The sequence below is a fragment of the Microtus ochrogaster genome, chromosome 1 (assembly GCF_000317375.1).
Source record: "Microtus ochrogaster isolate Prairie Vole_2 chromosome 1, MicOch1.0, whole genome shotgun sequence".
Lineage (NCBI taxonomy): Eukaryota > Metazoa > Chordata > Mammalia > Rodentia > Cricetidae > Microtus > Microtus ochrogaster.
The window spans coordinates 24897750-24922402 of NC_022009.1; the positions used below are offsets into that span (position 1 = coordinate 24897750).

The 24653-nt window shown below is 50.6% G+C and overlaps 1 protein-coding gene across 2 annotated transcripts in view; it reads left to right on the plus strand.

The window, feature by feature from the left end:
* Tmem63c (transmembrane protein 63C) overlaps positions 1–21611 on the plus strand; it is a 72996-nt gene extending 51385 nt beyond the window's left edge. Inside the window, exons 10-24 of one of the 2 annotated variants that reach the window (XM_026780317.1) lie at positions 774–847; positions 1430–1510; positions 1610–1733; positions 2374–2507; positions 5202–5324; positions 5739–5892; positions 7468–7574; positions 8697–8783; positions 9311–9376; positions 12170–12332; positions 12581–12686; positions 13076–13243; positions 15055–15164; positions 16065–16133; positions 16300–19116. In XM_026780317.1, the coding sequence (XP_026636118.1) occupies positions 774–847; positions 1430–1510; positions 1610–1733; positions 2374–2507; positions 5202–5324; positions 5739–5892; positions 7468–7574; positions 8697–8783; positions 9311–9376; positions 12170–12332; positions 12581–12686; positions 13076–13243; positions 15055–15164; positions 16065–16133; positions 16300–16449 (1716 nt within the window). In that variant the 3' untranslated portion in view covers positions 16450–19116. The other variant, XM_005343392.3, reaches the window with a different exon arrangement.
* Positions 21612–24653: the final 3042 nt, after the last annotated feature.

Here is a 24653-nt window from a genome sequence, read left to right on the forward strand (position 1 = left end):
AGTGCGTCACGGTAGGAGCAGGTGACAGGAGAAGTTACCCACCTCAAGGTGGCAGGGAAACAAATAGAGAGGAAGAGGAGGGCTTGGCTTACCACAGTACCCTGTGAGGGCACACTGACAGCTTCCTAAGGCCACTCACTGAAGCGGAACGCGTCATATTGGGGGGGACGCAAATCAAATAATTCCACTCTAACTCCGAATAGGGTATACTAAGGTGTTCTTTATTAAAAGGCCAGTGGCTAAAGAAGGTTCCTTATCCACTCACTAACCCTCCTTTCAAAGTCTTCATCTTCTCCCCGTGACTTTAGGTGTTTAACACTTGGGCCTTTAGGAAACATCCCAGATTGAGACCATCACCCTTGCTCCCAACTCCAGACCCATAGAATACTAGGGGTTTCTCCAGCCGTGTGAAGTTTTACACTAGAAATGTAGGCAATTCCACGAGACTGAAAGTCACCATGGGGTTGCTGCAAGTGGGCACAAATGACCTTTTCCAGTAGGGGAGATGTGGTCCTTCACCTCGGCTCTGGTTCTCTCTTCCTGACCTCAGCTGTCTGGCGGGGGTCTCCAGCGGGAGCACAGAGACTAAGCAAGGCCTGGTTTGCTGATCTGGGGGCTACAGGATGCTGGCTAGCAGCTTGCTTAGCAGTGGGTCTCTAGGAAACAGGCAGCCTGGTAGGAGCAGAAGGCTTGCTCTCCTGGAGCTCCGGGTCACTAAGGACCCATATATCTAGTACTCTTGCGGAAGCACAGCCTTTTCTCCCCCATCCCAGATCACGAGGACACTGATGATCACCTACGTCCCCACAGAAATCCAGGATCCAGAGGTCATCAGCAAACACTTCCAGTAAGTGGGAGCATGGGCTGTGTCTAGTACCATCTCCTCCCAGTATCTCCTATGGGTTCTCAGGAATGTGAGTTGGCACAGAGTGCTGGGGCTAGAGACATTCCTGGTGGTGGTCCTCTCGGGACTCAGCTCAGAATCACATTTTCAGAAAGGAGAGAGCCACCAAGGCTGCAGCAGAGTTCTAGAGGCCCTTGTATGACATCAGGGAGGCCAGAGGGCCATTTAACAATTTCGTGTGGCTTCAGCTACTCAGCCCAGGGAGACCCGACTTCCCAACCATCTCAGGCACAGTGTCTCCAGATCTTTTTGGTGTCCTCAAGACCAACCCAGAGATGCTGCTCCTCTCTCAAAAGTAGCTCCTTCCTAGCCCCCTGGTGTTTGGAGCATGTCCACACCCTGTTTTGAATCCGTAAAGGGTGCCATTGAGTCCCAGATGACTAGGGTCTAAACATCAAAGACTGCTCAGCCTTAGGGACAAGGATGGATGTCATTCCGGGACAGGAGCCCCGGTAGTAGAGCCTCCCATCCCCATGGACCGTGACGCCCCACAGGCTGGTTCAGCCTCTGTATTTGTGACTGCAGTGAGGCCTATCCTGGATGCGTGGTGACCAGAGTCCATTTCTGCTATGATGTCAGGAACCTGATTGACCTGGACGATCAAAGGTGAGATCGCCGAGGAACCTGCTGGCATTTGGGGCGGGGGTGCAAGAACAGGATAGTGCTTGTTGATCACTGACCAGAGGATGTTCCCACCAATGCTAGGCGCCATGCCATGCGGGGCAGGCTGTACTACACGGCCAAGGCTAAGAAGACTGGGAAGGTGATGATCAAGATTCACCCATGCTCCCGTCTGTGTTTCTGCAAGTGCTGGACCTGCTTTAAGGAGGTAACTGACAGGGTATTGAGACCATCAGGGAATGGGTGGAGTGCGGGGCTCCCGGCTGGTCCCTCACCTAAGTCCTCATCTCCAGGGCCCATTCAGGTCTAGCCTAGTGGTCCAGAACCTGGCTCCCACTTAAACCCTCTATCCTTGCAGATATAAAGAGGAGCTCAATCCTTCCTTGGGTTCCCTTCCAGGGCAACCATGAAGGCTTTGCTCTTATCTGCCTTCTGGTCCTAGACAGATAGACCAGAGGAAACACGGCAGCCTGTAGTAGGTGACCAAGCACCAGGCTTCCAAAGCCACCAGGGCAGAAACAGTTGAAGAAACAGAATCTGCCTTGTCCCCTGGCCACTATGGGTAGACAGGTCTCAGGCACTTGGTTTCAATCAGACCGGAGGAAGAACGCCCAACCTCTGAGACACTGCGCATTCTCTTGTCTTTCTGAGGTTCACCCAGGTCCGGAGCATCCTCCACTAACCACACTGTCTCAGTGTCTCCCCAGATCTAAGGGCAGGGGGTGGATTGGAGAGTCAGCATGTGGCTGTTCCAGGGGCAAAGGGCTGCTGCACGAGAGAACCCTGGGGCTGACCCAGGCCCCCTGGGTCCTGACCTCTCCAGCTCTGAGGGCCTCTTCTTGCCCCAGGTAGATGCGGAGCAGTACTACAGCGAGCTGGAGGAACAGCTGACCGACGAGTTCAATGCGGAGCTCAATCGTGTCCGGCTGAAGAGACTTGACCTGATCTTTGTCACCTTCCAGGATGCCAAGACCGTGAGGCGGTGGGTGCTGGATGTCACGAGCCTCAGATGACCAGAGTTCAAACTCAGATAGCCTAGACAACACAAGAGGCAGGAATCCCAGGCAGCTCTGAGCCTTCCTCAACTTCGTGGGCTCTGCTTCTCAGACCCTATTCTTATCCCCACCCAGCTTAAGGGAAAGGGGGTCAAGACTCCCTCCAGATGCAGTGTCTGCCCCTGGCTGCTCGCTTTGCTCTTTTCTGGGAGCTTCCATGTTGCTGTCTCTAACATGGCTATACCATCTCTCTGGTGGGCCTCACCTGTTCTCCAAGAATGTTCTTCACCATCAGCACAGGCTGTGCTGTCTTGACAAGAATGCTAGCCACTTCTCCCCATTCCACATACATCACCCCCTCCTACCACAAGTCAGAAAGTCAAGAGACCATTGACTTTTCTTCTCTTCAAGAACCATTTTGACCTTTCTTCTCCCCCTTCTTCTTCTTCCTCTTCTTTTTTTAAGCAGGGTTTTTCTGTAGCTTTGAAGCCTTCCTAGAACTCTCTCTGTAGACCAGGCTGGCTTTGAATTCACAGAGATCTGCCTGCCTCTGCCTCCCAAGTGCTGGGATTAAAGACATGGGCCACCACCGCCCAGCAACCTTTTTTCCCTTCTGCTGTAGGCTTGCCCAGAAGGCTCACTCTTTCTTCTTTCCAGACCTTTAATAATCCTATCTCAACAAGGAATTAATTCCATTCAATTTAGAATGTTCTAGAAGGATTTTTAGTACTAAACTAATTGTATGGGAACTGCAGAACTGGTCTCAAAAGGATTGTGGGGCCCTCCTTTCCCTGGAGGGAACCTTATAATGCCTGGGTAATATAGTAATATAGAGTGTGTTCTTCCACCCAACCCTACAAAGGGGCAGACAGCCTAGATTTTAGTCACAGACAAAAGTCTATAATTTCCCAAGTCACTTGAATCCTCAGACTTCTTTCTTTAAATATTCTGTCTGTGTGTATGTCTGCAGGCCAGAAGAGGGCACCAGACCTCATTACAGATGGTTGTGAGCCACCATGTGGTTGCCAGGAATTGAACTCAGGACCTTTGGAAGAGCAGGCAATGCTCTTAACCACTGAGCCATCTCTCCAGCCCCCAGACTTCTTTCTTTAAAAGACTGCATTTTATTTTATGTTTGTGGATGTTTAGCCTGAATGAATTTCTGTGTACCAGTTACTTGCCTGGTCCTCAAGAAGGCCAGCAAATGACATCAAACCTGGGACTGGAGTTACAGAGGTTTATGAGCAGCCATGTGGGTGCTGGGAATTGAATCCGAGTACTCAGGAAGAGCAGCCAGTGTTCTTAATCATTAGGCCATCTCTCCATCCCCTCAAAAACCAACTGTACATGGAAGTTTCTGTCACACCCAGCCCCACAGCCATTCAGTCCCAAATAAACACATAGAGACTTATATTATTTATAAACTGTTTGGCCTGTTGTTCAGGCTTATTACTAACTAGCTCTTGCAACTTAAATTAACCCATAATTCTTACCTATGTTTAGCCATGTGGCTTGGTACCTTTTCTCAGCAAGGCATTCTCATTTTGCTTCCTCTGTATCTGGCTTGCTACTGTGTCTCTGCCTTTTCTCTTCCCAGAATTCTCCTAGTCTGGTTGCCCCACCTATACTTCCTGCCTGACTACTGGCCAATAAGTGTTTTATTAAACCAGTCTGGGTGACAAATCTTTACAGTGGACAAGAGCATTATCCCACAGAAAACAACAACAATTTCTTCTTCTCTTCTTCCTCTTCCTCTACCTTCTCTTCCCTTTCTCTCTTCCCTTCTTTCTTTTACTTTTTTTGTTGTTGTTGTTGTTTTAGTCCTTTGAGATAAAGGTTCTCTGGCTGTCCTGGCTGTCCTGGAACTCCCTCTTTTGACCAGGCTGGCCTCAAACTTGAGGATCTACCTATTTCTGCCTCCTAAGTAAGATAAAAGGTACCACCACACCCAGCCCCTCAAACTTCTTATATGCCCAGTTTGGTTACTGAGTTCTGCTCTGTGCACTCCCCAGTGAATTGGCAAGGGACATATAAATACTATATTATTGTTGCTATTGTTGTTGTTATTATTATTTGTGTGTACGTGTGTTTGTGTTTTGTATAAAGCAATACCCCTAGACAGGGCAAGATTGTTCATTTCTTAAAAAAATCACTTGTTGGCAGAGATCTTCTTCACCACAGAATGTGTCAGAAGGTCAAAGACTAGGCTCTAGCACCAGTATGTACCTTCTCCAATTGCATCTCAGTTGGGGAATCTGGGCAGCTGAGATTCTTCTCCTTGCCAGCAAGTGTAGATCCAGGACCACAGAAAGAACTCTGGAACCTGGGGTTACTGGTGCTGACCTACGATGATGCTAGCCCCTTCCTATAACCCCAAAGGATGCTCATCTGTATATTGTTACTGCTTCTAAGGAAGGGCAATAGCTGGGGACCCCGGGGCCTGCTCCTCTTCCTGGCTAGTCTAGACAACTTCATTACCCTACCTCTCTGCCCCAACTATTGTGTTTTAGGAACTGTCTCTTTCTAAGGTCCTGGGAGACAAAGGCTTTGAGAATCCCAAGAAGTGGAGTAACCCCATTGGTGGGGCTGTCATGGTGGCTCTAGGACCCAGGTATATGGTTCTCTGAGGTATTCATCCTCCTAGCCCAGACCTATGTCTCCTCTTTGTTCCATCTCTGCAGCATCCGTGAGGATTACAAGTACATCTGCTGTGGCATGCACCCCAAGCAGTCCTCAGTAACAACCATCGTTAAAAACTACCACTGGAGGGTCGCTCATGCCCCGCACCCCAAAGACATCATCTGGTAAGCTTCCTCTGTGTCCCTTCCTCTGTCTCTGAGATTGGAGGCTACAGGAAGGGGCCTGTTCTCTCTACTTTATTGCCCGACAAAGAGTGCATGAGGACTAGACTCAGAACTGTCCGAACCTAGCTCCCTCTGGACTCTGCCATGTGATTTCCTGAGCACCACACACCTACCTTTACCGTATGCATGGAAGGAACCAACCTTGGGGAAAGTTCTCACTGTAGCCTTTGAGACGTAGTCTGGGCCTTTGCAAATGAGGTCCCTAAGGAGAAATCCCAGCAGCCCCTGCACATAGGACCAGGCCCATAGCTGGCATATAGAAAAAAGTATTGCTTTCTCTCCCCCGTACTCCCTCTCTCTCAGTGTGTAATCTCTCTCGGCCTAAATGTGCCCCTCTTGTCCCCCCCTTCCCAGGAAACACCTATCCATCCGCCGCTTCAATTGGTGGACTCGCTTTATCGCCATCAACACCTTCCTCTTCTTCCTGTTCTTCTTCCTCACCACGCCCGCCATCATCATCAACACCATTGACATGTACAACGTCACCCGCCCCATCGAGAATTTGCAGGTGCCTCCTCTGCCCAGGCCAGGCCTGGACTGGGACGGGGTTCTAGAATTTCCCAGCGACAGCACGTGGAGGTCGGGTGGTGTCACGGGCAGAGCGAAGTGCCCTGAGTTCTAAGTAGGATGGACGCGGGCTATTGCCCCTCTCAGGGACAGGCTGGAGAGGAAAGGGCGAGGAGAGGAGCTGTAGGTCAGTCTTGGGGTGAGTCAGAGGATGGGTGGTCCCAAGAATTCGGGCTTAGAGGGTCCTGATAGATGGGGTCACTCTAAGCCAGGTAGGGGTCTGGAGGGTACAGCAGGCAGTAGCAGCTCTGTTCTCACCAGGCTTCCTTGGCTCCTAGTAAGAGTAGGGGGCAGGAAAGAGTAAGATGAGCCCCAACACAGCCTTTGGAAGGAAAGCAGGACCTTCGGCACTGTGTCTGCCTCCTTCCCCTCCTAGTGCCTGCAGCCTTGGACCTGTCATAGCCCTTCCTCAGCTTAGAGGATGCTTTCTGCTTAGAAGGCAGCATCAGGGAACACTGGCCCAGTTCTTCAAATCCGGTGCCCTCCATGCTGCTCTGATAAACCAGAAAGCTTCTCCACCTATAGCATCCCTTCTCTATTCCCAGTGAGATACGTTCACTCCCCCGACCCCACACATACATGTACATACGCACACATACACAGACATATACGCAAAGACACACACATGCACACACAGAGACACGTGTATAAACACATGCACTCAAAGACACACACATGCACACACAGAGACACGTGTATAAACACATGCACACAAACACAGAGACACATGTATAAACACTCACGTGCACACAAATACACAGACATATACATAGACACAGACACACACATACACATGCACACATGTGTATGGCCATACCGCTTTTGTGTCTGTCTCAAATCTGTAAGAGACCCAGGTCATATGCCTGCTCTCCTAGGCGTTACCCCTTCCTGGCCTTTCCCATGTTGCCCCCATATTCACACATCATAGTTCATGCAATGTTATCCCTGAGTCATGAAACATGACTGGCCCTGGCTGTAGGGTAAAGTCACTAAGGAAACCTAAGGCTGCTTTTCCCGGGCATAGAAGCCCCTTGTGGACTTAACTTGATCTTGAGGTGTGAGCTTCTGCCTCCTCCACCTAGGTGAACTTTTGGCTAGGAAGGCACTTGGGCATCTCTGTGAGTTCAAGGCCAGCCTGGGCTACAGAACGAGTCCCAGGACAGGCTTCATAGCTACACAGAGAAACTCTATTTCAAAAAAAAAAAGAAAGAAAGAAAGAAAGAGAAAAACAACAACCAAAAAACCAAAGGAAAAAAGAAAGAGAGAGAGAGAGAGAGAGAGAGAGAGAAGGAAGGAAAGAAAGAAAGAAAGAAAGAAAGAAAGAAAGAAAGAAAGAAAGAAAGAAGAAAGAAAAGAAAAGTCTGACCTATTCTGTAGCCTCAGAAAAGCAAGCTTATTCCTGATGGGGCCGAAGGTGGAGAGGCATGGCTAGGGGAGAACCAGGGCAGCCTGCGGGGGGAAAGGGGCTTTTTGTGCTGATGCCTCTCCTGCCCTCCTTTGCTTCCTTCCCCTCCAGAGCCCTGTCGTGACCCAGTTCTTCCCCTCTGTCATGCTCTGGGCCTTCACGGTGATAATGCCTCTGATGGTCTACTTCTCTGCCTTCCTAGAGGCCCACTGGACCAGGTGAGCTGGGGCTTCCTCTCCTTCCCCTCGTGGCTCTTGCCCCTGTCCTCTGCCCCTTTCCTATCTGCCTGGCACTTGGGGCCTTCTATCTAGTCTAAGGGCGAAGACTGACAAATGATGCTTTTGATATTTGATGTCAAAAGACCAGAGGTCCTGAGTTTTCTCCTGGCTGCTGGCCTTGGTAACCCTTGATGAAGGGTTACCGTCTAAGAGCAGTGAGGCCCAAACCAAGCCCTGCTGAGGCTGTCCTCTCTGCCCACAACCTACATGGAGGGGACAGAGCTGTAGGTACGAGCACTAGGGATTCTGAAGGTTCATCTGCAGAGCCTCTGCAACAATGTTGCATGTAGTTGGCTCCTACAGAACCAATGTTTCCAAATTCAAGAGATTTTCCGTTTATTAATGCTAATGCCTCTATGGTGGTAGGTAACTGGGTAGATTATATTAGCCGTATGCTGAGTAAAGGGTCTACCTTTGGCCCAATGTCTGCAATGGATCTCAAAAGTGATTTTCTACATCCCAAAGTCCTGCCACTCTACCAAGTGGTAAGCCGTGGGTTAGTGATAGAAATCCTTACTGGCCTGTTCCTATAGTTAAGGAAAGGCTCACATAAATTGCTGGAATTCTCCAGAGATCTGAATAGCATTGGTACCATATGTGTCTTGATGCAGAGATGTCAAATATATGGCATTTTTTTTTGTTTCCTTCCTAGCTGAGGACAGACATTACTAGTTGATCATACTGTTCATCCCTGCTGTTCCCAGACAACAGCACAGCTCACAGTACTCTGTCAAGAGGCCGTTGGGCTGGACCATAGAGCAGTTTCCCGGTCCAGTAGGCTGTTTGCCCCTCCCTCTTCTGCTCACTGTCTTATGTGGTTAGATCTTTGATTCTTTCTTTATCTGCTTTGTTTTGTTGGTACAGGGTCTGTCTAGATAGATAGCCCTGGCTGTCCTGGAACTTGCTCTGTAGGTAGACCAGGCTGGCCTTGAACTATGAGAGATCTTCCAGCCTCTGATTCCCAGTGCTAGGGTAAAGACATGCGCCACCGTGTCCAGCTCAGATCTTTGGTGATTATTCTGTCTCACATAATGATAAGTGTTTCTCTTCGCGTCCTTGTAGGTCAAGTCAGAACATCATCATCGTGCACAAATGCTACATCTTCCTGGTGTTCATGGTGGTCATTCTGCCCTCCATGGGGCTGACCAGGTACCTCCCTCACGGTTATCTCCCCTGTCTCAGCCAGGCTCAGTCTAGATGTGAAACCCATTTCAGATACTGTAGGCTTCCCATGGTTGCTGCAAGTCTCCTCAAATGTCAGTCCATGCCTGTCACAGGCATAGTTGGAGACAGATATCAGACAAACTGTAAGGTGTCAGCCCTGAACTCTGCCTCAGCTCCAAAGACAAGGTGTCCCTGTCAGAGGACGACAGCCAGAGGGGAGAAATGCAGCCAACATAAATGGGAAGTTGAGAAGAAAGAAAGAGAGAGCACTTGGAGAGAGATAGTTGGCAAAGATCTATTGCAGAAAGTGGCCTTGAACTAGAGGGTCATCAGCAAGTGACTCTGACCTGATGGAAGGAAGATGGCAGGATGACTGGCCAGTGAGCACTAAGCCAGGGACTTGGGGGATTGGCGAGGGAGAACAGAAAGTAGGAAGTCAGGCCAGGACTTGAGCCCTGAGCTGTAACACATGCGCGCTGTGACTGAAGATCCAGTTCTGTTCTTCCTTCTAGTTTGGACGTGTTTTTGCGCTGGCTCTTTGACATCTACTATCTTGAACATGCGACCATCAGGTTTCAGTGAGTATTCTTAGGTGTACCCGGAATTTGCTGTGTGTCTGCGCTGAGGTGGATATGTGTGCCCATCTCTCATTCATCCCTGCATCGCTGGTACCCAGGAGTAGACAGATGCAGGTAGAAGCATCCCCAGAAGGCTGGCCTGTGCTGTGGTCCCCTTTGGCAATCTGGGAAAGCCCAAGAACTTGTTGAAATCATGGAAGTTTCACCACAATGGGGATCCATGTGTCTTCTTCATATTGTGTTCCTCACTGATAACATTTTGCATAAATAAAGTGCATAATTTTGCGCGAATAAATAAAATAAATATAAGACCCAGAAACCACAAAACTGATCAGGTCATCTCCAGTTGTCACCCACTCTGGGTGGTATATGTAAGTGTGTAAAATACCTGGATTGCACTGTTATCAGAGGCAAAGGAAATTGCTCAGTGGTTAAGAGCGTATACTGTTCTGGCAGAGGATGAGAGTTCAATTCCCAGCACCCACAAGGTGGCTCCAAACTGCCTGTAACCCCAACTCCAGGGAGTCCAATGCCCCTTTCTGGCCTCCTTGAGCACTTTCCTGCACAAACCTGCACTCAGGAACACACATGTATACCCACCATTTCAATATAAAGTAAAATAAGGTAAGATATATGTAGTTATCAAAATGTTTTAGTTTTGTGGCTGTCTTCATTAGCCCACCAGTGAGAACACTATTTACATTTTGAATAGAAGCAAGGTAAAGTTACATTTTTTGTTGATTTTGCAGACATCAGTGTGAAGGTTGATGACTCACTGGGATAAGAGCATTAGAATTGGGGGAGATGGGCTCTATGACAGCGTGTGCTTTATGTTGAAAACCTGGCCTTTTGTGGATTTTTTTTTTCATGGTCACAGCATTTGAAAGCCCCGGTTTTCAAAGACACAGTGCAAATGACCTTCGCCTTTCCACAGCTTGCTCAAGGACGGCATCCTCCAAGTTTTCTAGTTAAATTGGCATTGCAACCATAGGAAGTTATCCTTTCAAAGGTGAATGGGTTCGTCTTTGGCTAGGAGGATATCTTTAATGCACGTCCCTTATAATAAAGCCAAGCTTGTGAGTCAACTTCAATTCTGGGAAGAGTGAATGCCAATAGTGCTGCTTTCTAGCCGCTCAGCAGGGTTGGATTCTACTCAACTCAAGATTCTCCTGCCTCAGCTTCCAATGGGAATCACACCTGGGGTGTTCGGCTTGCTAGGCAAATGTTCTATCCTTGAGCTAGCTTCAACCCTTTAGGTAGCTTTTGAAGGAGTTTGGAAATGTGGCCAGGGGTTCACAGTTGTCTCCTCAAGAACATTCACATGATTGTGTAGGTGGAGCTACTGAGATAAGCCAGACCTGCTTAAGCCTCCTCTTAAAAAAAAAAAAAGTGTGTGTATGTCAGGGAGGGGGTTGCAGGTGCGCATGTGCACGCATGTGAAGGCCAAAGTCAACCTTGAACATCATTTCCCCCTGGAGCTGTCAAGTTTTTTTTTTCTTCCTGGCAGGGCCTCTCCCTAGAACCTGGAGGTTGCTGATTGGGTCAACTGGCCAGGGAGCTGGGATTCCAAATCACGTCCCACACCTATGTGTTCTTATTTGTTTTGTATGTGCTAGCTATCAGACTTGGATGTTTGTACTTGCTCAGAAAGCACTCTACTGATTAGCTGTCTTCCCGGCCTTTAAAAATATTTTGACTCTATTTCAACCCAACTGTGTTCTTTGCAACCCATGTGCTCTGTGCACTAAAGACAACAACGGCTAACGTTCCTGTGGTTTGTGGCTAATGTGCTTCATGGAAAGAAATGGCTACTTTCAGTTAGTGATCTGTGAAACTAAAGATGTCACCTTGAGAGCGGAAGAGATGGCTCGGCTGTTAAGATCATGTATCTTTCTCGCAGAGGGCCTGAGTTTGGTTGTTCGCATCCATCCCAGGTGGCTCACAAGCTCCTGTAACCCCAGCTCCAGGGGGACCCAATGCCTCTGGCATCTGAGAGCACCTGCACTTGTGTATATACCCATACACAGACACATAATTAAAAATAATAAAAACATCTTTAAAAATAATTTAAGCCAGGCGTGGTGGTGCACAACTTTAGTCCCAGCACTCAGGAGGCAGAGGCAGATGGATGTCTGAGTTCGAGGCCAGCCTGGTCTACAAAGCTAGTTCAAGGACAGCCAGGGATGTTAACACAGAGAAAACCTATCTTGAAAAAATTTTAAAAGATGTCATCTTTCCTCCTCCAAGGTCATATAGCTTCAGAATCCAGAGTCCTTTAGGAGGTCAGATACCTAACAGGTCCATTCTAAATTTATTTTATGTAGTCCATTCATATGTTTGCTCAAAAAGGCTGCTTGAATACTATGATGTCACCAGATCCCTTTGCACCTGTGCCACCGTAGAGAAGGAGGGTGGTAGGGAGCATGGGTATGGTTGTTTGAGAACCCCTAGACAACAAATAGTCAGAGCAGAAACCCTACTCCAACTATGATCATTTTTCCCTTTATGGTTTTGGGTTCCTGGTCTCTAGGTCTTCCCATTCATATGTGTGCATGAGAACTGCCCCTGCACAGAAGAAAATGCCTACCCCCTCGCTGGGACATGCCGCCTTACAGACTGACATCATCTGTGTGGCCTGTCATTGATAAATATATCGTTATTCAGAGTGGCTGTTTATGGATCTTTATTCTTCTCTGTGTCCTCCACTCTCTCTGCTGTTTCTCTCTTTTCCTCCCCCAACATCTCGTCTCTTATCCCGCCCTTCCACCACCTCCCACCTTCCCTGCTGTCCAGGTGCGTGTTCCTCCCAGACAATGGTGCATTCTTTGTCAACTACGTGATCACGGCTGCTCTGCTCGGCACAGGCATGGAGCTGATGCGCTTGGGGTCACTCTGCACGTATTGTACCCGCCTCTTCTTTTCCAGATCAGAGCCAGAGAGAGTCCACATCAGAAAGGTGAGGGCCAGCTCTTCTCTGAGCACCATCCCCAGCTTCTCCTGGGAGGGAAAAGAAGGGGTCTTGCTAGGAGCCCTGGGACCCACGATGGAAGGCTTATGACCATGGGTAGCTGTTTCGTGGACTCCAACGAGGGAAGAAATGTTGCCCCTAGGAATGAGCTGCCAGCCAGCTCCCTAGAGGAGTCCCAGAGCATTCAAGACAAGGGAGCTGGGCAACCTCAGGGTGACCCCTGCCTTCTGCCTTAGAACCAGGCCATGGATTTCCAGTTTGGGCGAGAATATGCGTGGATGCTGAACGTCTTCAGCGTGGTGATGGCGTATAGCATCACTTGCCCTATAATTGTCCCTTTTGGTGAGTCATCGACAAGGTACCCCCAGGGCTCCACACTCTGAAATGGGAGGAGGAACCAAGCTCCACGGCATCAGGATATCTCCCAGAGCATGAGAAGATCTGGGATAGCCTGTGGCAGGGAGGTGGCAGGGCTAAGGCACGGACCTGATTGGATGGCTGCTAACAAGGGGTGTTGGTTGAATGCATGCATGACTGAAGGACATCACCAAGCTGGCAGAACCAGTTCTAGAGGCCACAGAAGTCAGCTCCGTAGGTCTCCCACCCTTGACTCTTGCTACCCTGACAGCCCTGAGTCTGGCCTTTCAGATCCATGGGCATCTGAGGACAGCACAGACCTGCCCTGTTATTTAGAACAGCCAGTGAATATGTCTCTGTCTTCTGGTCCCCAGGGCTGCTGTATTTGTGCATGAAGCATGTCACAGACCGCTATAACATGTACTACTCCTATGCGCCCACCAAACTGAACGAGCAGATCCACATGGCCGCTGTCTACCAGGCCATTTTCGCACCGCTTTTGGGGCTCTTCTGGATGCTCTTCTTCTCCATCCTGAGAGTAGGTGGGTGAGCAGCCTGCTCTGTGGTCCCACCTCTGCCTGACCTTGGCCCTGTGAATCCCTTAAGACCACCTCTGGTAGAAGAGGAGAGTTCAGGGTGAGCAGGACATTGCTCATTGGGCTTGGCCAAGTCCAGTGACCGCTCTGGGCCATGATGCATGCATTAATCTCGGCAGAACTTTGAGACAGTAGCAAAGTCCAAATGATGCAGATTTGGCTTCGAATAAGAAATGTCACATTCCTTCCTTTTACATGTAGATTGACAGAAAATAGAATAGCAGCTTTTGGTACTCCAGTCCCACAATATTTCCTTTGGGACCTGTAAGATAACTACTTTCATGGGCTTGCCAGAACCCGAGAAGGGAATCCGATTCTGCAGTGGTGGCTAACCTTTCCTCACCCTGTGGATATGCAAAAATGCTTCTCCTGCCTTGGGGAGCCCAGAGGCACCTTCACAGACATTCCCAGGGACTACAGCCTGGGAGCTCCTCAGCTTCCTCCCATCTGGGTCACCCATGGCATTAGGCTCCCAATTCCATTGACCTTCCCTCCCATGACAACTACTGTGGTGTATTTTTTTTAAGGTTTTTTAAAATTATTTATTTATTTATTAAAGATTTCTGTCTCTTCCCCGCCACCGCCTCCCATATCCCTCCCCCTCCTCCAATCAACTCCCCCTCTCTCATCAGCCCAAAGAGCAGACCGGGTTCCCTGCCCTGTGGGGAGTCCAAGGACCTCCCACCTCCTTCCAGGTCTAGTAAGGTGAACTGGCTTGGTGTATTTTTCTTATTCTCTGTCAGAATGACACTCTTGATTACACTCACAGGGCACATTTGTTTGTTAACATCCATTCCCTGTCCTGTGCGGTTTGCCCCTGCCTCCTGGAAGGCATTTTCCCCCCATTAATGCCTTTTTCTAAATATCAAAAACAGAAAAAAAAAAGTACAAAGACCAAAATCTGTTACCCATAATGCCTTCTAGAGTCTGGTTTTTCTTATTCCCAGACTCTAGCTAGGCATTTGCTCAGGGGAGGGGGCAAAATGAGAGTGTGTGTGTTAGTTTACTATTATTTATAAAATTGCGACCATCCACATTACAACTTGCAATCTGAAGTTTTCATGCACATGTTATATTCCGAATGGCTTCATGTATTAAGAGCCTGTTTGAACGTAGCCTTTCGCCAGTTGCATTCAGAACAACAGCTTTTGTTAGCCCTCTGTGGCTGGTGGTTGAGGTTGTTTACCCGTTTCTGCTTTTGCAGAGCCATGCCCCAGTAAGCTTCATTTGGCAGTCACGAGACTGGAGATCTGACTTTCCATATTGACCTTGTTAAAAAAGCTGTTATGGGCCATGAAGGAGATCAAATATTCACCCATTAAATATGTAAATGGTGTTTGAATGCTGGTTAGCCCTGGGTCCACAGGGACAAGGGTCAGAGACTGGAGCCAGTGACAGAATGGGTAACTCAAAGGCCCTTTGGAGGAACCATGGAAATGGGTAGTTGGTAGATCAAGATGAACTTGTTTAATGGACACTGGTGTGGGTAATTTGAGTCCACCGAGTTCTGTTTTCCACAGGATTCACAATAAGCCACATTCTAAACTGGCCAAATAGAACAGAGGGATGACCTTATCGTGTCCCGCTCCCTAATCCCGTTCTTGGAGGGAGCATTGTGCGAGGGTTGCTCTGCCCCTAGCCCAGGGCTCCCGTGGAGGTTCTGGAGCAGGTGGCTCTAGGCATCTGCGAAGCAATTCTGTGGCCCTGTTTCGCCCCTGCTCCAGCGCTAAGCTCCGTGACCACCTTCTCCTCGGCAGGTCCACTGCACACCATCACGTTCTTCTCCCTGTCATCCCTCATCATCTCCGTGATAATTGCCTTCTCTGGGATCTTTCTGGGGAAGCTCCGGGTTGTCCGTGAGTATGAGGTAAGTTGCCAGTTTGCCTTTCAGACCTCTGATTCTTCTGGTCCTGAGGACATAGCTCTGAGATATCCTGGCCGAGGCACCCAGAACACAACAGGACAAGAGGGGTGGGGCTTCCCCTTAGACCAAGGTTTCTGGTTGTTAATAACAGTGAAAATTTTTCTGAACGACGTACAGAAAGAACAGAGACTGATTTGAAGCACAGCTCCCTGCAGAGGGAGCCTTCTGGAAGCATTGCTTCTTGCTCTATTTGTTTCTGGGACCCGGTCAGTCATAGCACAAGCACCCACCGCTACTGCTGGTTGGAGTACCAGGCTAGACTAGGGCCATAATGCATTTTCTCTAGCACACACACACACACACACACACACACACACACACACACACACACGCCCTAATACTATGATGTCACCAGATCTGTTTGCACCTGTGCCACCCTAGAGAGGAAGGGTGATAGGAAACCTGGGTATGGCTGATTGAGAACCCCTAGACAACTGATAGTCAGAGCAGAAACCCCACTCCAACTATGATCATTTCTCCCTTTATGGTTTTGGGAACAGAACATTCCAGAAGGGATTCTTGGCATCTCAATCATTTCCCTGTTTCTCCTGAGCTGCTGCCCTGCCTGCTGGTCTGGGGCTCTAGAGAAAGAGTTATCTGGGAAGTAGAGGTGATGGCGCATGCCTTTCATCTCAGTGCTGGGGAGGCAGAGGCCAGCCTGGTCTACAGAGTGAGTTCCAGAACATCCAGGGCTGCACAGGGAAACCCTGTCTCAAAAAACCAAAAAGAAAAGAAAAGGTTGAGGGGCAAGGTGGCAAGTCAGAGGCCCAGGTGTGGATAGAGGGTGGGAGGCAGTGAGGGTCAGCCTCCATCCTGTGATGCATCACCCTCTCTCCTCTGCAGCCCGAGGAAGAAGCTGAGACTGTGTTTGATGTGGAGCCAAGCAGCACGACTTCCACACCCACCTCCCTTGTGAGTTTCTGCCTCCACCCTGGGGACGAGTCAGGAGGGTGGGGCCTTCCAAGGGTGGCTTGCTCCAACAACATGGGGGGGCACCAGTGTTTAGTGCCTACCCTGGGTACTGGGGAGGAGCCGGGACCCCGGGCTCCCTCTTCTGACGCAGCAGGACTTGGCCCAGGTCCAAATGCTTCCGTGGCCCTGGCTGAAGAGTGGGGTGAGAAGAACCAGCTCTAGCTCGACAGTCACTAGAAGTCACCCAGAGAGGAGAGAGCCAGAGATGACGTACTCGAACAGGGAGGCCCAGCTCTCAGAATCCTCAACCGCGTAGATGCAGGGGCATGCTGGGGCTCAGCCTCAGGACCCAGGCTGCCTCCAGGGCACAGGCGTTGGCCAGAGTGGTGCAGACAGAGCTGCAGGGAGCTATTGACGAACCCAGTGAATGGTAAGGCAGGGGCAGCACCCGACCGATAAGCCCGCCAGCCTGCCAAGAGCCGAGGCTGGACCCAGAGTCTGTGACCAGTGGACTGAGCAGAGGCGCCCATGCCCTTTGGCTTGCCTGGATGGCAGGAGCCCTCGTCCTCATCCCTAACGCATGTGTTTATGCAATCATCTGTGCACGTGTGATGCTGGGCATAGGCTCCTTCATACGTGTTAGGCGTCTCCAACAAGCACTGAAGAAGGGTGGGCATAGGCTCCTTCATACGTGTTAGAAGTCTCCAGCAAGCACTGAAGAAGGGTACCAGCAGTGGGGGCGCTTGGGAGAAGCTTCCCCGAGAAGGGACCATGTCATGCAACTGGAGGAATGGGAGGAAAGGTTGCCAGGTGAAGCAGGGTGTGGGAAGAGCATTGGAGGAAGAGGAAGAACCTGGGCAGAAGCCAGAAGAGATGATCTGGTGTCCGTGAGGAAAACAGAAGACAGTGTTCAACATGGATATACAGAACATGTCTGTGGGCAGGGCCCACAAAGCCCAGAGGCCTTTTTTTTCCCCCAGTGGTGTCAGAGTTGGGTCAAAATTCATTAACATAGGCAGACCCACATGGCCATGCTCATAGACACAAGATGTGTCAGAACCCTGGTTGGCCTGACTTGAAAGGAAAAAAAAAATCAAAAACAGACCTTCCAGCCAATGACAAACTGTCTCTTGAGGGGAGTCAATGAAGAGACCAAGAACCAACCAGGGACAACTTTCTCTGACCAATAGGAGCTCTCTTGCTGTTAGCAGGGGAAATATAAAGAGCTCGAAGCTTGTTCTTTTCTCTCTGGATTAATAAACTCTGATGGTCAGGGATTTTAATCCCCCAAACTTAATTAATTATTACCATTTTGCTGGGTGGGAGATTGAGCACACGGCCTAATGTATGTTAGGTCAGTCCCACCCCACAAGATCCACTAATTTAAACCCCAGCGTGCTGAGCAAGGATGTGGCCAGACAGGGTTTAAACCAAGTCCAGATAACTATAAAATCTGTGCTTTAAAAAAACCTAATGAATAGAACTTACTATTTATGTATGTATTTATTTTTCGAGACAGGGTTTCCATGTGGGCCGCCTGGCCTCGAACTTCAGGCACGAGTGATTCTCCCGCTTCAGCTTCCAGAGTAGCAGGGCCTACACAGGCGCGAGGTGCTGTGCCTGGCTTAAGCTATTAAAAACCCTATACGCTTACGACAGTGGTATAAGAACATGGTAGGCAACGGTGGGAATGAAAAACAGAGAAGCCAAGAATAAGGAAATAAAAGTTCACATTCCCACCACCCAGGGATGGTCACTGAGACACTTGATTCTTGAGCTAACTATGGATGCGTGCATCTCTTCCGAATATCTTATGCTTCTGTGTACATGTGGAATTCTATATGTCTATATGGGTCTCTGCTAAATACTGTGCATGCAATTTTATAACCTGTGTAACTGTCAGTCTGTTGCCACATAGATGAATTTTGACCTCTTTGCCTACCCATATTCAAATAGCTCTTATTACCCTCATATTCAAATAGCTCTTATTACCCATCTTTTTTAAATAACTGGCTCAAACCCAGAACCAGTTGAGTATCTATGCTAGATTGGGGCTTGAGAAGATCAAGCCACTCCAGCAGGATGCCCCCACCTTCTGGATTTCTCTGACTCATCTTCCTGATATCTTCCAGCAGGTTCCCCTCTCTTCCCCACTCCCTGAAAGCTGGAGGCTTGAAAGGCTCACGTCCAACGCAGGGGCTAGAATGTATTCCTAGAAGTGCCTTCACCTCGGAGACCTGTAACACCCCCTTCGTTCTGTTAGTGCTGATGAGACAGACTACTGGGTGTGACACCAGGCTTTCCCACTGTTCAGCTACCATTTCCTTTTTCGTGGTCAAAATGCCTGTGGTGTGTGCTTTGGCAATATGTATGTGTCTAGCTATTTCACGGGATTGTTCCCTCGTCAACTGGGGCTGGGTGTTTATACTGGAGGATGCAAGGGTTCTTTCTCTCCTGTAATTACCTACTTTCAAAGTAGGGAGGAGATTGAAAACCACTGCAAGCACTGACAGGTTGCCCATTCCCCTGGCACTTCCTGTGTCTCTAATCTGCCCCCTTCCCTGCATTCCTGACACCAGCAGTCAGTGTGACAGGAGGCAGCTAACACTCTGTTTCCAATATGTGAATACAATGTAGCAAAGCATACTAGCTGATAAATGAAGGTCTCTCCAGGGGGACCAGAGGCCATCTCCCCCCAGGTTCAGCCTGAGTGGGAACAGATAATGTGTGGAACGGATGTAGATGAGGCATAAGAAAGCCTGCCACTGAACTAACTCTGGCCACTCCAAGGTAGTGAACAGGCTTCATCCCTAGGAGCTCACTGAATGACAAGACGCAAGGCAGAGGAAATCAAGACTGTGGGTAGTGGGGCAGAGAGGGCCCAGGGCTTGGAAGGGCAGAGGTGATGGGGTGGGTTTGAGGAGAGAGGGTATACTCTAGACCTTGCTCCCAATATGACCTTGCCTCATCTTCCCCTCTCTGTCCCGAGCAGCTGTACGTGGCCACCGTGCTACAGGAGCCGGAGTTGAACCTGACCCCCGCCTCCTCCCCAGCCAGGCACACCTACGGCACCATGAACAGCCAGCCAGAAGAGGGAGAAGAAGAGAGCAGTCTGAGGGCCTTTGCGAGGGAGCTGGACTCAGCTCGGTTCCAGGAAGGGCTGGAACTGGAGGGTCAGAGCCACTGATTAGGACTTCAGTCAGAGGGCCAGGGGAGAGCCTGGTGCAGGGAGACAGGAAGCAGCTCCCTTCCATAGACTTTGAGAAGCTCCTGATGGAGACGGCTGTTATCCTGTGGCCAGGTGACGAGCCGGGCCTTCCGACCAGCTGGAAAGGGCGGGATGCTGGGAATGCTGAGGGCTCCGGGATGGGGTGGAGGAAGCATATGCCATGTTTCTGGGAGTGGTAGCTGAAGCCCAGGACCCAAGAGACTGGATGCTGTGTTTCCTGCTGGAGTCCAGGGAATGCACGTATGCATAAGGGAAGAGGTAGGGAGGAGCCCGCTGAAGGCCTTCTAGGGGCTTCAGCACCCCCACTCCCGCTGCCCATCAAGGATGGTCACTCCACTGCTGTCTGAGCAGGCAAAGGTACGTGTACTGGGTCTTGTGGATGAGGCCCAGGTGGCCATCTCATCACAGGTGTCCCTGCAGAGTATCTAGAAACTGTACCTCACCCCCTGAGCAAGGCGCAACCAGGACAACCCTGGGAAGAGACGGGGGCCTTCCCCGCTTCTCTGCCCTGCTATCTGCTTACAAGGGTAGTTACTGCGACAGTGACTCAAGCTCATTAAAGGAGACCTACGTGCATGTGGTGAAGGAAACCATGGCTGATCCTTGCTGGTTGATTTAAGTGTGTGTGTGTGTGTGTGTGTGTGTGTGTGTGTGTGTGTGTGTGGTGGGGCATAGAGTTCAGGAAACAGGGTCTTCCATGGAAATCAGACATGCCTCTCTAAGTCCCAAGGATAAATGAGAAGATTCCCCCAAACCTAGAGGTGGTCACCAAGAACATCCTTTGCCTCATGGATTTGAGTGTTGTGCTCTAGCATGGCCAAGGTTGGTGACAGCTCAACCCCTACCGCCCCTCAGAAGGACCTTATTCCTCTCTCAGGCAGCCCTGCCTGACCTTCAGAAGGGTATACAGGTTAAGATGTCACAGATGTCACCCCAGTCCTGCCAGGGTTAGGTAAAGTAGTAGTGACGGCTACATCACAGTGAAGAGACCCTTCTGGTGGGTAAGTTGTTTTCCCGGGTCTGCCTCCAATTGGAGGAGCGAGCCTCTGCCTCTGCAATGCTGGCGAACAGCCTGAACCAAGGGGTCTGCAGTCCTTGAGTCTGTGAAGCTCCTCCCCAGATATCTGGGTCCCTCTTTGCTGCCCAGTCTCATTCCACCTCAGTGTCTTCACCCAGGTACATGGCTGCCCCGAACACAGATCACTTGGCCCTGCCTCTGCTCCACCTCTGTCACCCCCCAGCCCCACAGGTCCAAGCCTCACTCCAGGGCAGAAATGGTCACTCAAGGGGCAAGTAGTGTCACACGCCAGAGCTTGGCCCCAAACCTTAGCAGGGTGATCTTTGCTGAGAGCTTGAGTCAGTTGGGAGAGGCTACCTCCATTCCTTGTCAAGCTTGGAATAAGTGGGGGAGGGAAGTTACATACAGCCAGGCCCTTTGTACACGCCAGTGCCCCTGGGATTTCACCAACCAGGGAAAGAAACCTTTTCATAGAGTGGTCAGGGCCAATATCCAGCTCTGCCCAATGTGTGGGTTTATTGGGCAGACCCCAAGGTGTGTATTTGGTATGTAGTGATTTGGAACACAGCCAAAGCCAAAACTGGTGACAGCTCAGGCTGAAACTAAAGGCCTTTTCTCTGGGCTCTACTTGCCGGCGCCTGCCCCAGATCCCTGCAGCCCTGTCTGCTGCTGCTGGCTCTCCCTCCTACCCTTCCCACTGCAACCAATGGATGCTTTAGGTACAAGGGGTCCTATAGACAACAGGGCATATGGCTGGAGGGTCCCATCCTCCGAATTTGGGTCAAATGCTGCCTGGTTCTGATACAAGTGTTGGGCAACTGGTAGATTCCACTCTGCTCTTCCAGGAGCTGTCCACCTGGCTGGACCTTGACTTTGCAAGGTCACCAGAGCCCAGGCTCCTTCATCTTACACATACAGCCCACTTCCAGGCCCTTAACCCCACCCTAGCCTCCACCCTCAGTCCATCCTGATCCCCTCTGGAGAGAGAGATGCCTCCCAGGAGACCCAGATGACACGGCCCCTATAGGGGACCCTTGCTGGGCTTGGAGCAGCCAGCCTGCCTGTCCCCAAGCTGCCTCTGGAAGCCAAGTGCCTATCAACAGCATTGCATCCTCTGGGGGCCCTAGAGGGCTGTGGACTAACCATGGCTACTACCACTAAAGGAATGTGCCAGAATGCTGAACCTTCTTGTTATTATTGTATGATTGTGCCTTGAATAAACGAGTCCTCCTAATCAGTGCTGGCCTGTGCCTCTGCCTCTGGGCCAGTAAGGCCTGTTCCACCTGGAAGGAGCCAGCGCTGTTAAGGGATGACCCCAGAGTCACCAGGCTGGGGCACCATACCTCACTGCATGACAAGTTACCCTGGGCCCCTTGCTGCCTCTTCTCCCCAAAGCCCTCCCTGGCCCCAGCCCTAGAGGGGAAGGGATAGGAGGAAGGAAAGGCCTGATAACTGTTGCCAGTTGATTGCAGAGGCACAAAGCAACTCTGCCTCCTCCCTGTACAGCAAGAGAATGCCACCCCAGAGACCACTGCAGTAACAACCCAGGCTGCATGTTGTTGAGCCTCTACGTGGGCGACTGACCCAAGACAGCAGATAGGCTGATTTCAGGCGAACACCCCCAGGCAGAACAGGGCTCCTGCCTGTACCTTGGGATACAGAAAAGGGGTAGGCCACAGAGACAGGAAGTTTCAGGGAGGGTGGGGGACAGTCAGGTAGGCCTGGGCAGGACAAGAAGTAGCCTAAGAAAAGCTCTTGCACTTGTGGCAAGGGAGAGAAGCTAGTTCCCTGCCAGATGACAAGCCTCTGGGCTAGGAGAGCTGAGTTCTGGTCTTCTTCACCCATGTGGCGGATACTAGGCTGTTACTTCATCCCCAGAGGAAGAGGGGGAAGACTTGAGTTTGACATACGGCATAGAGCAGAATCAGCTGTGGTGGAAGACAGGCTAGGTTGGGGAGAGACAGCCTCCATCCCTGCGGCTCCCTGTGGGCACAGACAATAATCATCATGGGTTAGGGGTCCACTATTACCACCCTTACAGAGCCATCACCTTAAGCTCTTGATCCGCCCACGGGCAAGGGTTCAAAGCCCACTGAAGCGTGAGTCAGGGAATGAGACCAGGCCCCCTCCTCCTGTCACCTCTCCCCTCAAAACAGGAGTTTCCATGATTTACAAGGCTGCTTCAGGAGAGAGGAGTGTTGAGAAGGGCAGAAGGGTCTTATCATTGCTTAGCAGGCTTGCACTGTTGCAAAAGAGAGGCCTAGAACCCATGGCCTCCTATTGTGCCAGTCATCTCTCAGGGGTCTCTTCTTGAGGGCAACAAGCCTCCAGCTTGCAGACATGGGCCATCCCTTGATTCCAGCGCCCTTGCAAGGGGCTATTACTCAGATGGAGACAAAAAGACCAGAAGGAAGGCTGGAGGCAGATGCTCTGTAGCCCAATGTGGAGGCATGCTCAGAACGGGGGGGTGGTGGATCCCCTTACTTAGCAGGCCAGGAGGACTGGGGGCCTAGAAGGTGGGTGCACCTGACTGGGGGTGGGACTAGGAAGAAGGCAAGAGTGAGGCTTGATGCCCAGAATGCCAGTCACTGGACTGTGTCCACAGGGCAATGTTGCACCCAACCAAGTGCCATCCTGGGCACCACCAGCCTGGGAGGAGCAGAAGACCCGAGGTTCCCTCCAACTCTCCCTGGAGGCCTCTGATCAGAACAGATAGGAAGAAGTTCTTGGCCACCCTACCACTGCTGTCTCTGGGATGGTAACCTTGGTCTGTCCTGAGGAATAGCCTTGCTGGCCCAGCTGCAGGCTTCTAGGTCACTCAGTGGGAGGCCCTGGGACCTGAGGGAGCCGGGCTTCCAAGAAGACAAGCTCCCAGATCTGCCCAGCAGAAACAGATTCTGAACATCTGCCAGCCTCTCGGCCTTGGCAGCCTGCTCTCCGTCATCACCCAAGCCTCTGTTCCAGTGCCAAGTGGGAGTCTCCTAGATGGACCACAGTCTCTGGGGTGGTACCTGGTCCCCTCTGTTACAGAAATCTGGTCTCCCCCCCAGCTGAGTCTAGCAGGCATAGGGGAGAACAATTCCCTCCTCAGGCCCCACACACTCTTGCAGACCTCACCCGCATCAGCCCAGGCTAGAACGAGAAATGGGTACAAATCCTGTCACACAGATCTAACTCGACAATAAATGTGGCTGTTATTTGGTCCCGAGAGCCACATCCCTTCTACTTTGTCAATTTCAGCAACTGTTTAAGGAATAGCCTCTTCTCTCTTCTCTAAACATAGCCCAGAGTGGTTTTCATGACAGCCTGCCCATTCCTAGGCAAGAGAAGGTTCCAAGCACAATAAACAACCCTGTTACATAATGGGATGCCAGGCAGGGCTAAGTGCTGCGAAGAAAGAACAGAACAAGACGAGAGGAGGGGATGCCTGGAGACGGAAGGGCAAGTCTGCTCGCCGCAATTCAGGAGGAGCTCCCGGGGATGGGGTGCCGGAAGAGCAGAGCGGAGGGTCTAGGAGAATCAGTGCCAGGCTCAGAGAGTAGCAAAGAGCCCAAAGCAGAGTGAGCAGGGAGAGGGGCGAGGCAAGTTCCGAGATGCCAGAGGGCCTGGTGGGACTCCGCTAGGACTCCGGGCTTTCCTCTGGGGCTGTGGGCAGCTACTGGGGGCAGCTACCGGGGGATTCCCAGCAGAAGGGTGACATGATTGTCTCATTTTCTTTTCTTTTTTTTTTCAGATTATAAGATACACACATGTTGGTTTTTTTTTTTTTAATCGAGTCTGGCTCTATAGCCCAGATGGGTTTCATAAACTCTTCGGTCTTCTGAGCTCTAGGGTGACGTGTGGGCCACCATCCCCTGCTATCATAATCATTTTTAAGTATGTAGTTAAGCAACTGTTAAATACTTGATATAATGTACAATCGTCACCTCCAGTCACCTTTGCAGCTTTTCACCTCTCAGGTGGGGGGGCCTCTGTACCCAACCTCTCAAGTAGGGGGGGCCCTCTGTACCCATGGAACAGCTCTTCCTCCTTCCCCCTTCCAGCCCCAGTAACTGAGGACACCCTCATACACTGAGGTGAATACCACGGCCAGCGGGGAGCAGAAATTCCAACTAGGACTCTGTGAGAGGGGATGTAGTCACTCAGTTAGGATGGGGCAGAGAATGAAGACAAAAGTGGGGTAGCATGCTGTCACAGGGGCCAAAGACTCTTGTGTGGAGACAGGTGGGTCAGGGAGCAATCCAGAAGCCAGGATAATGCTAAGATCTTAGCC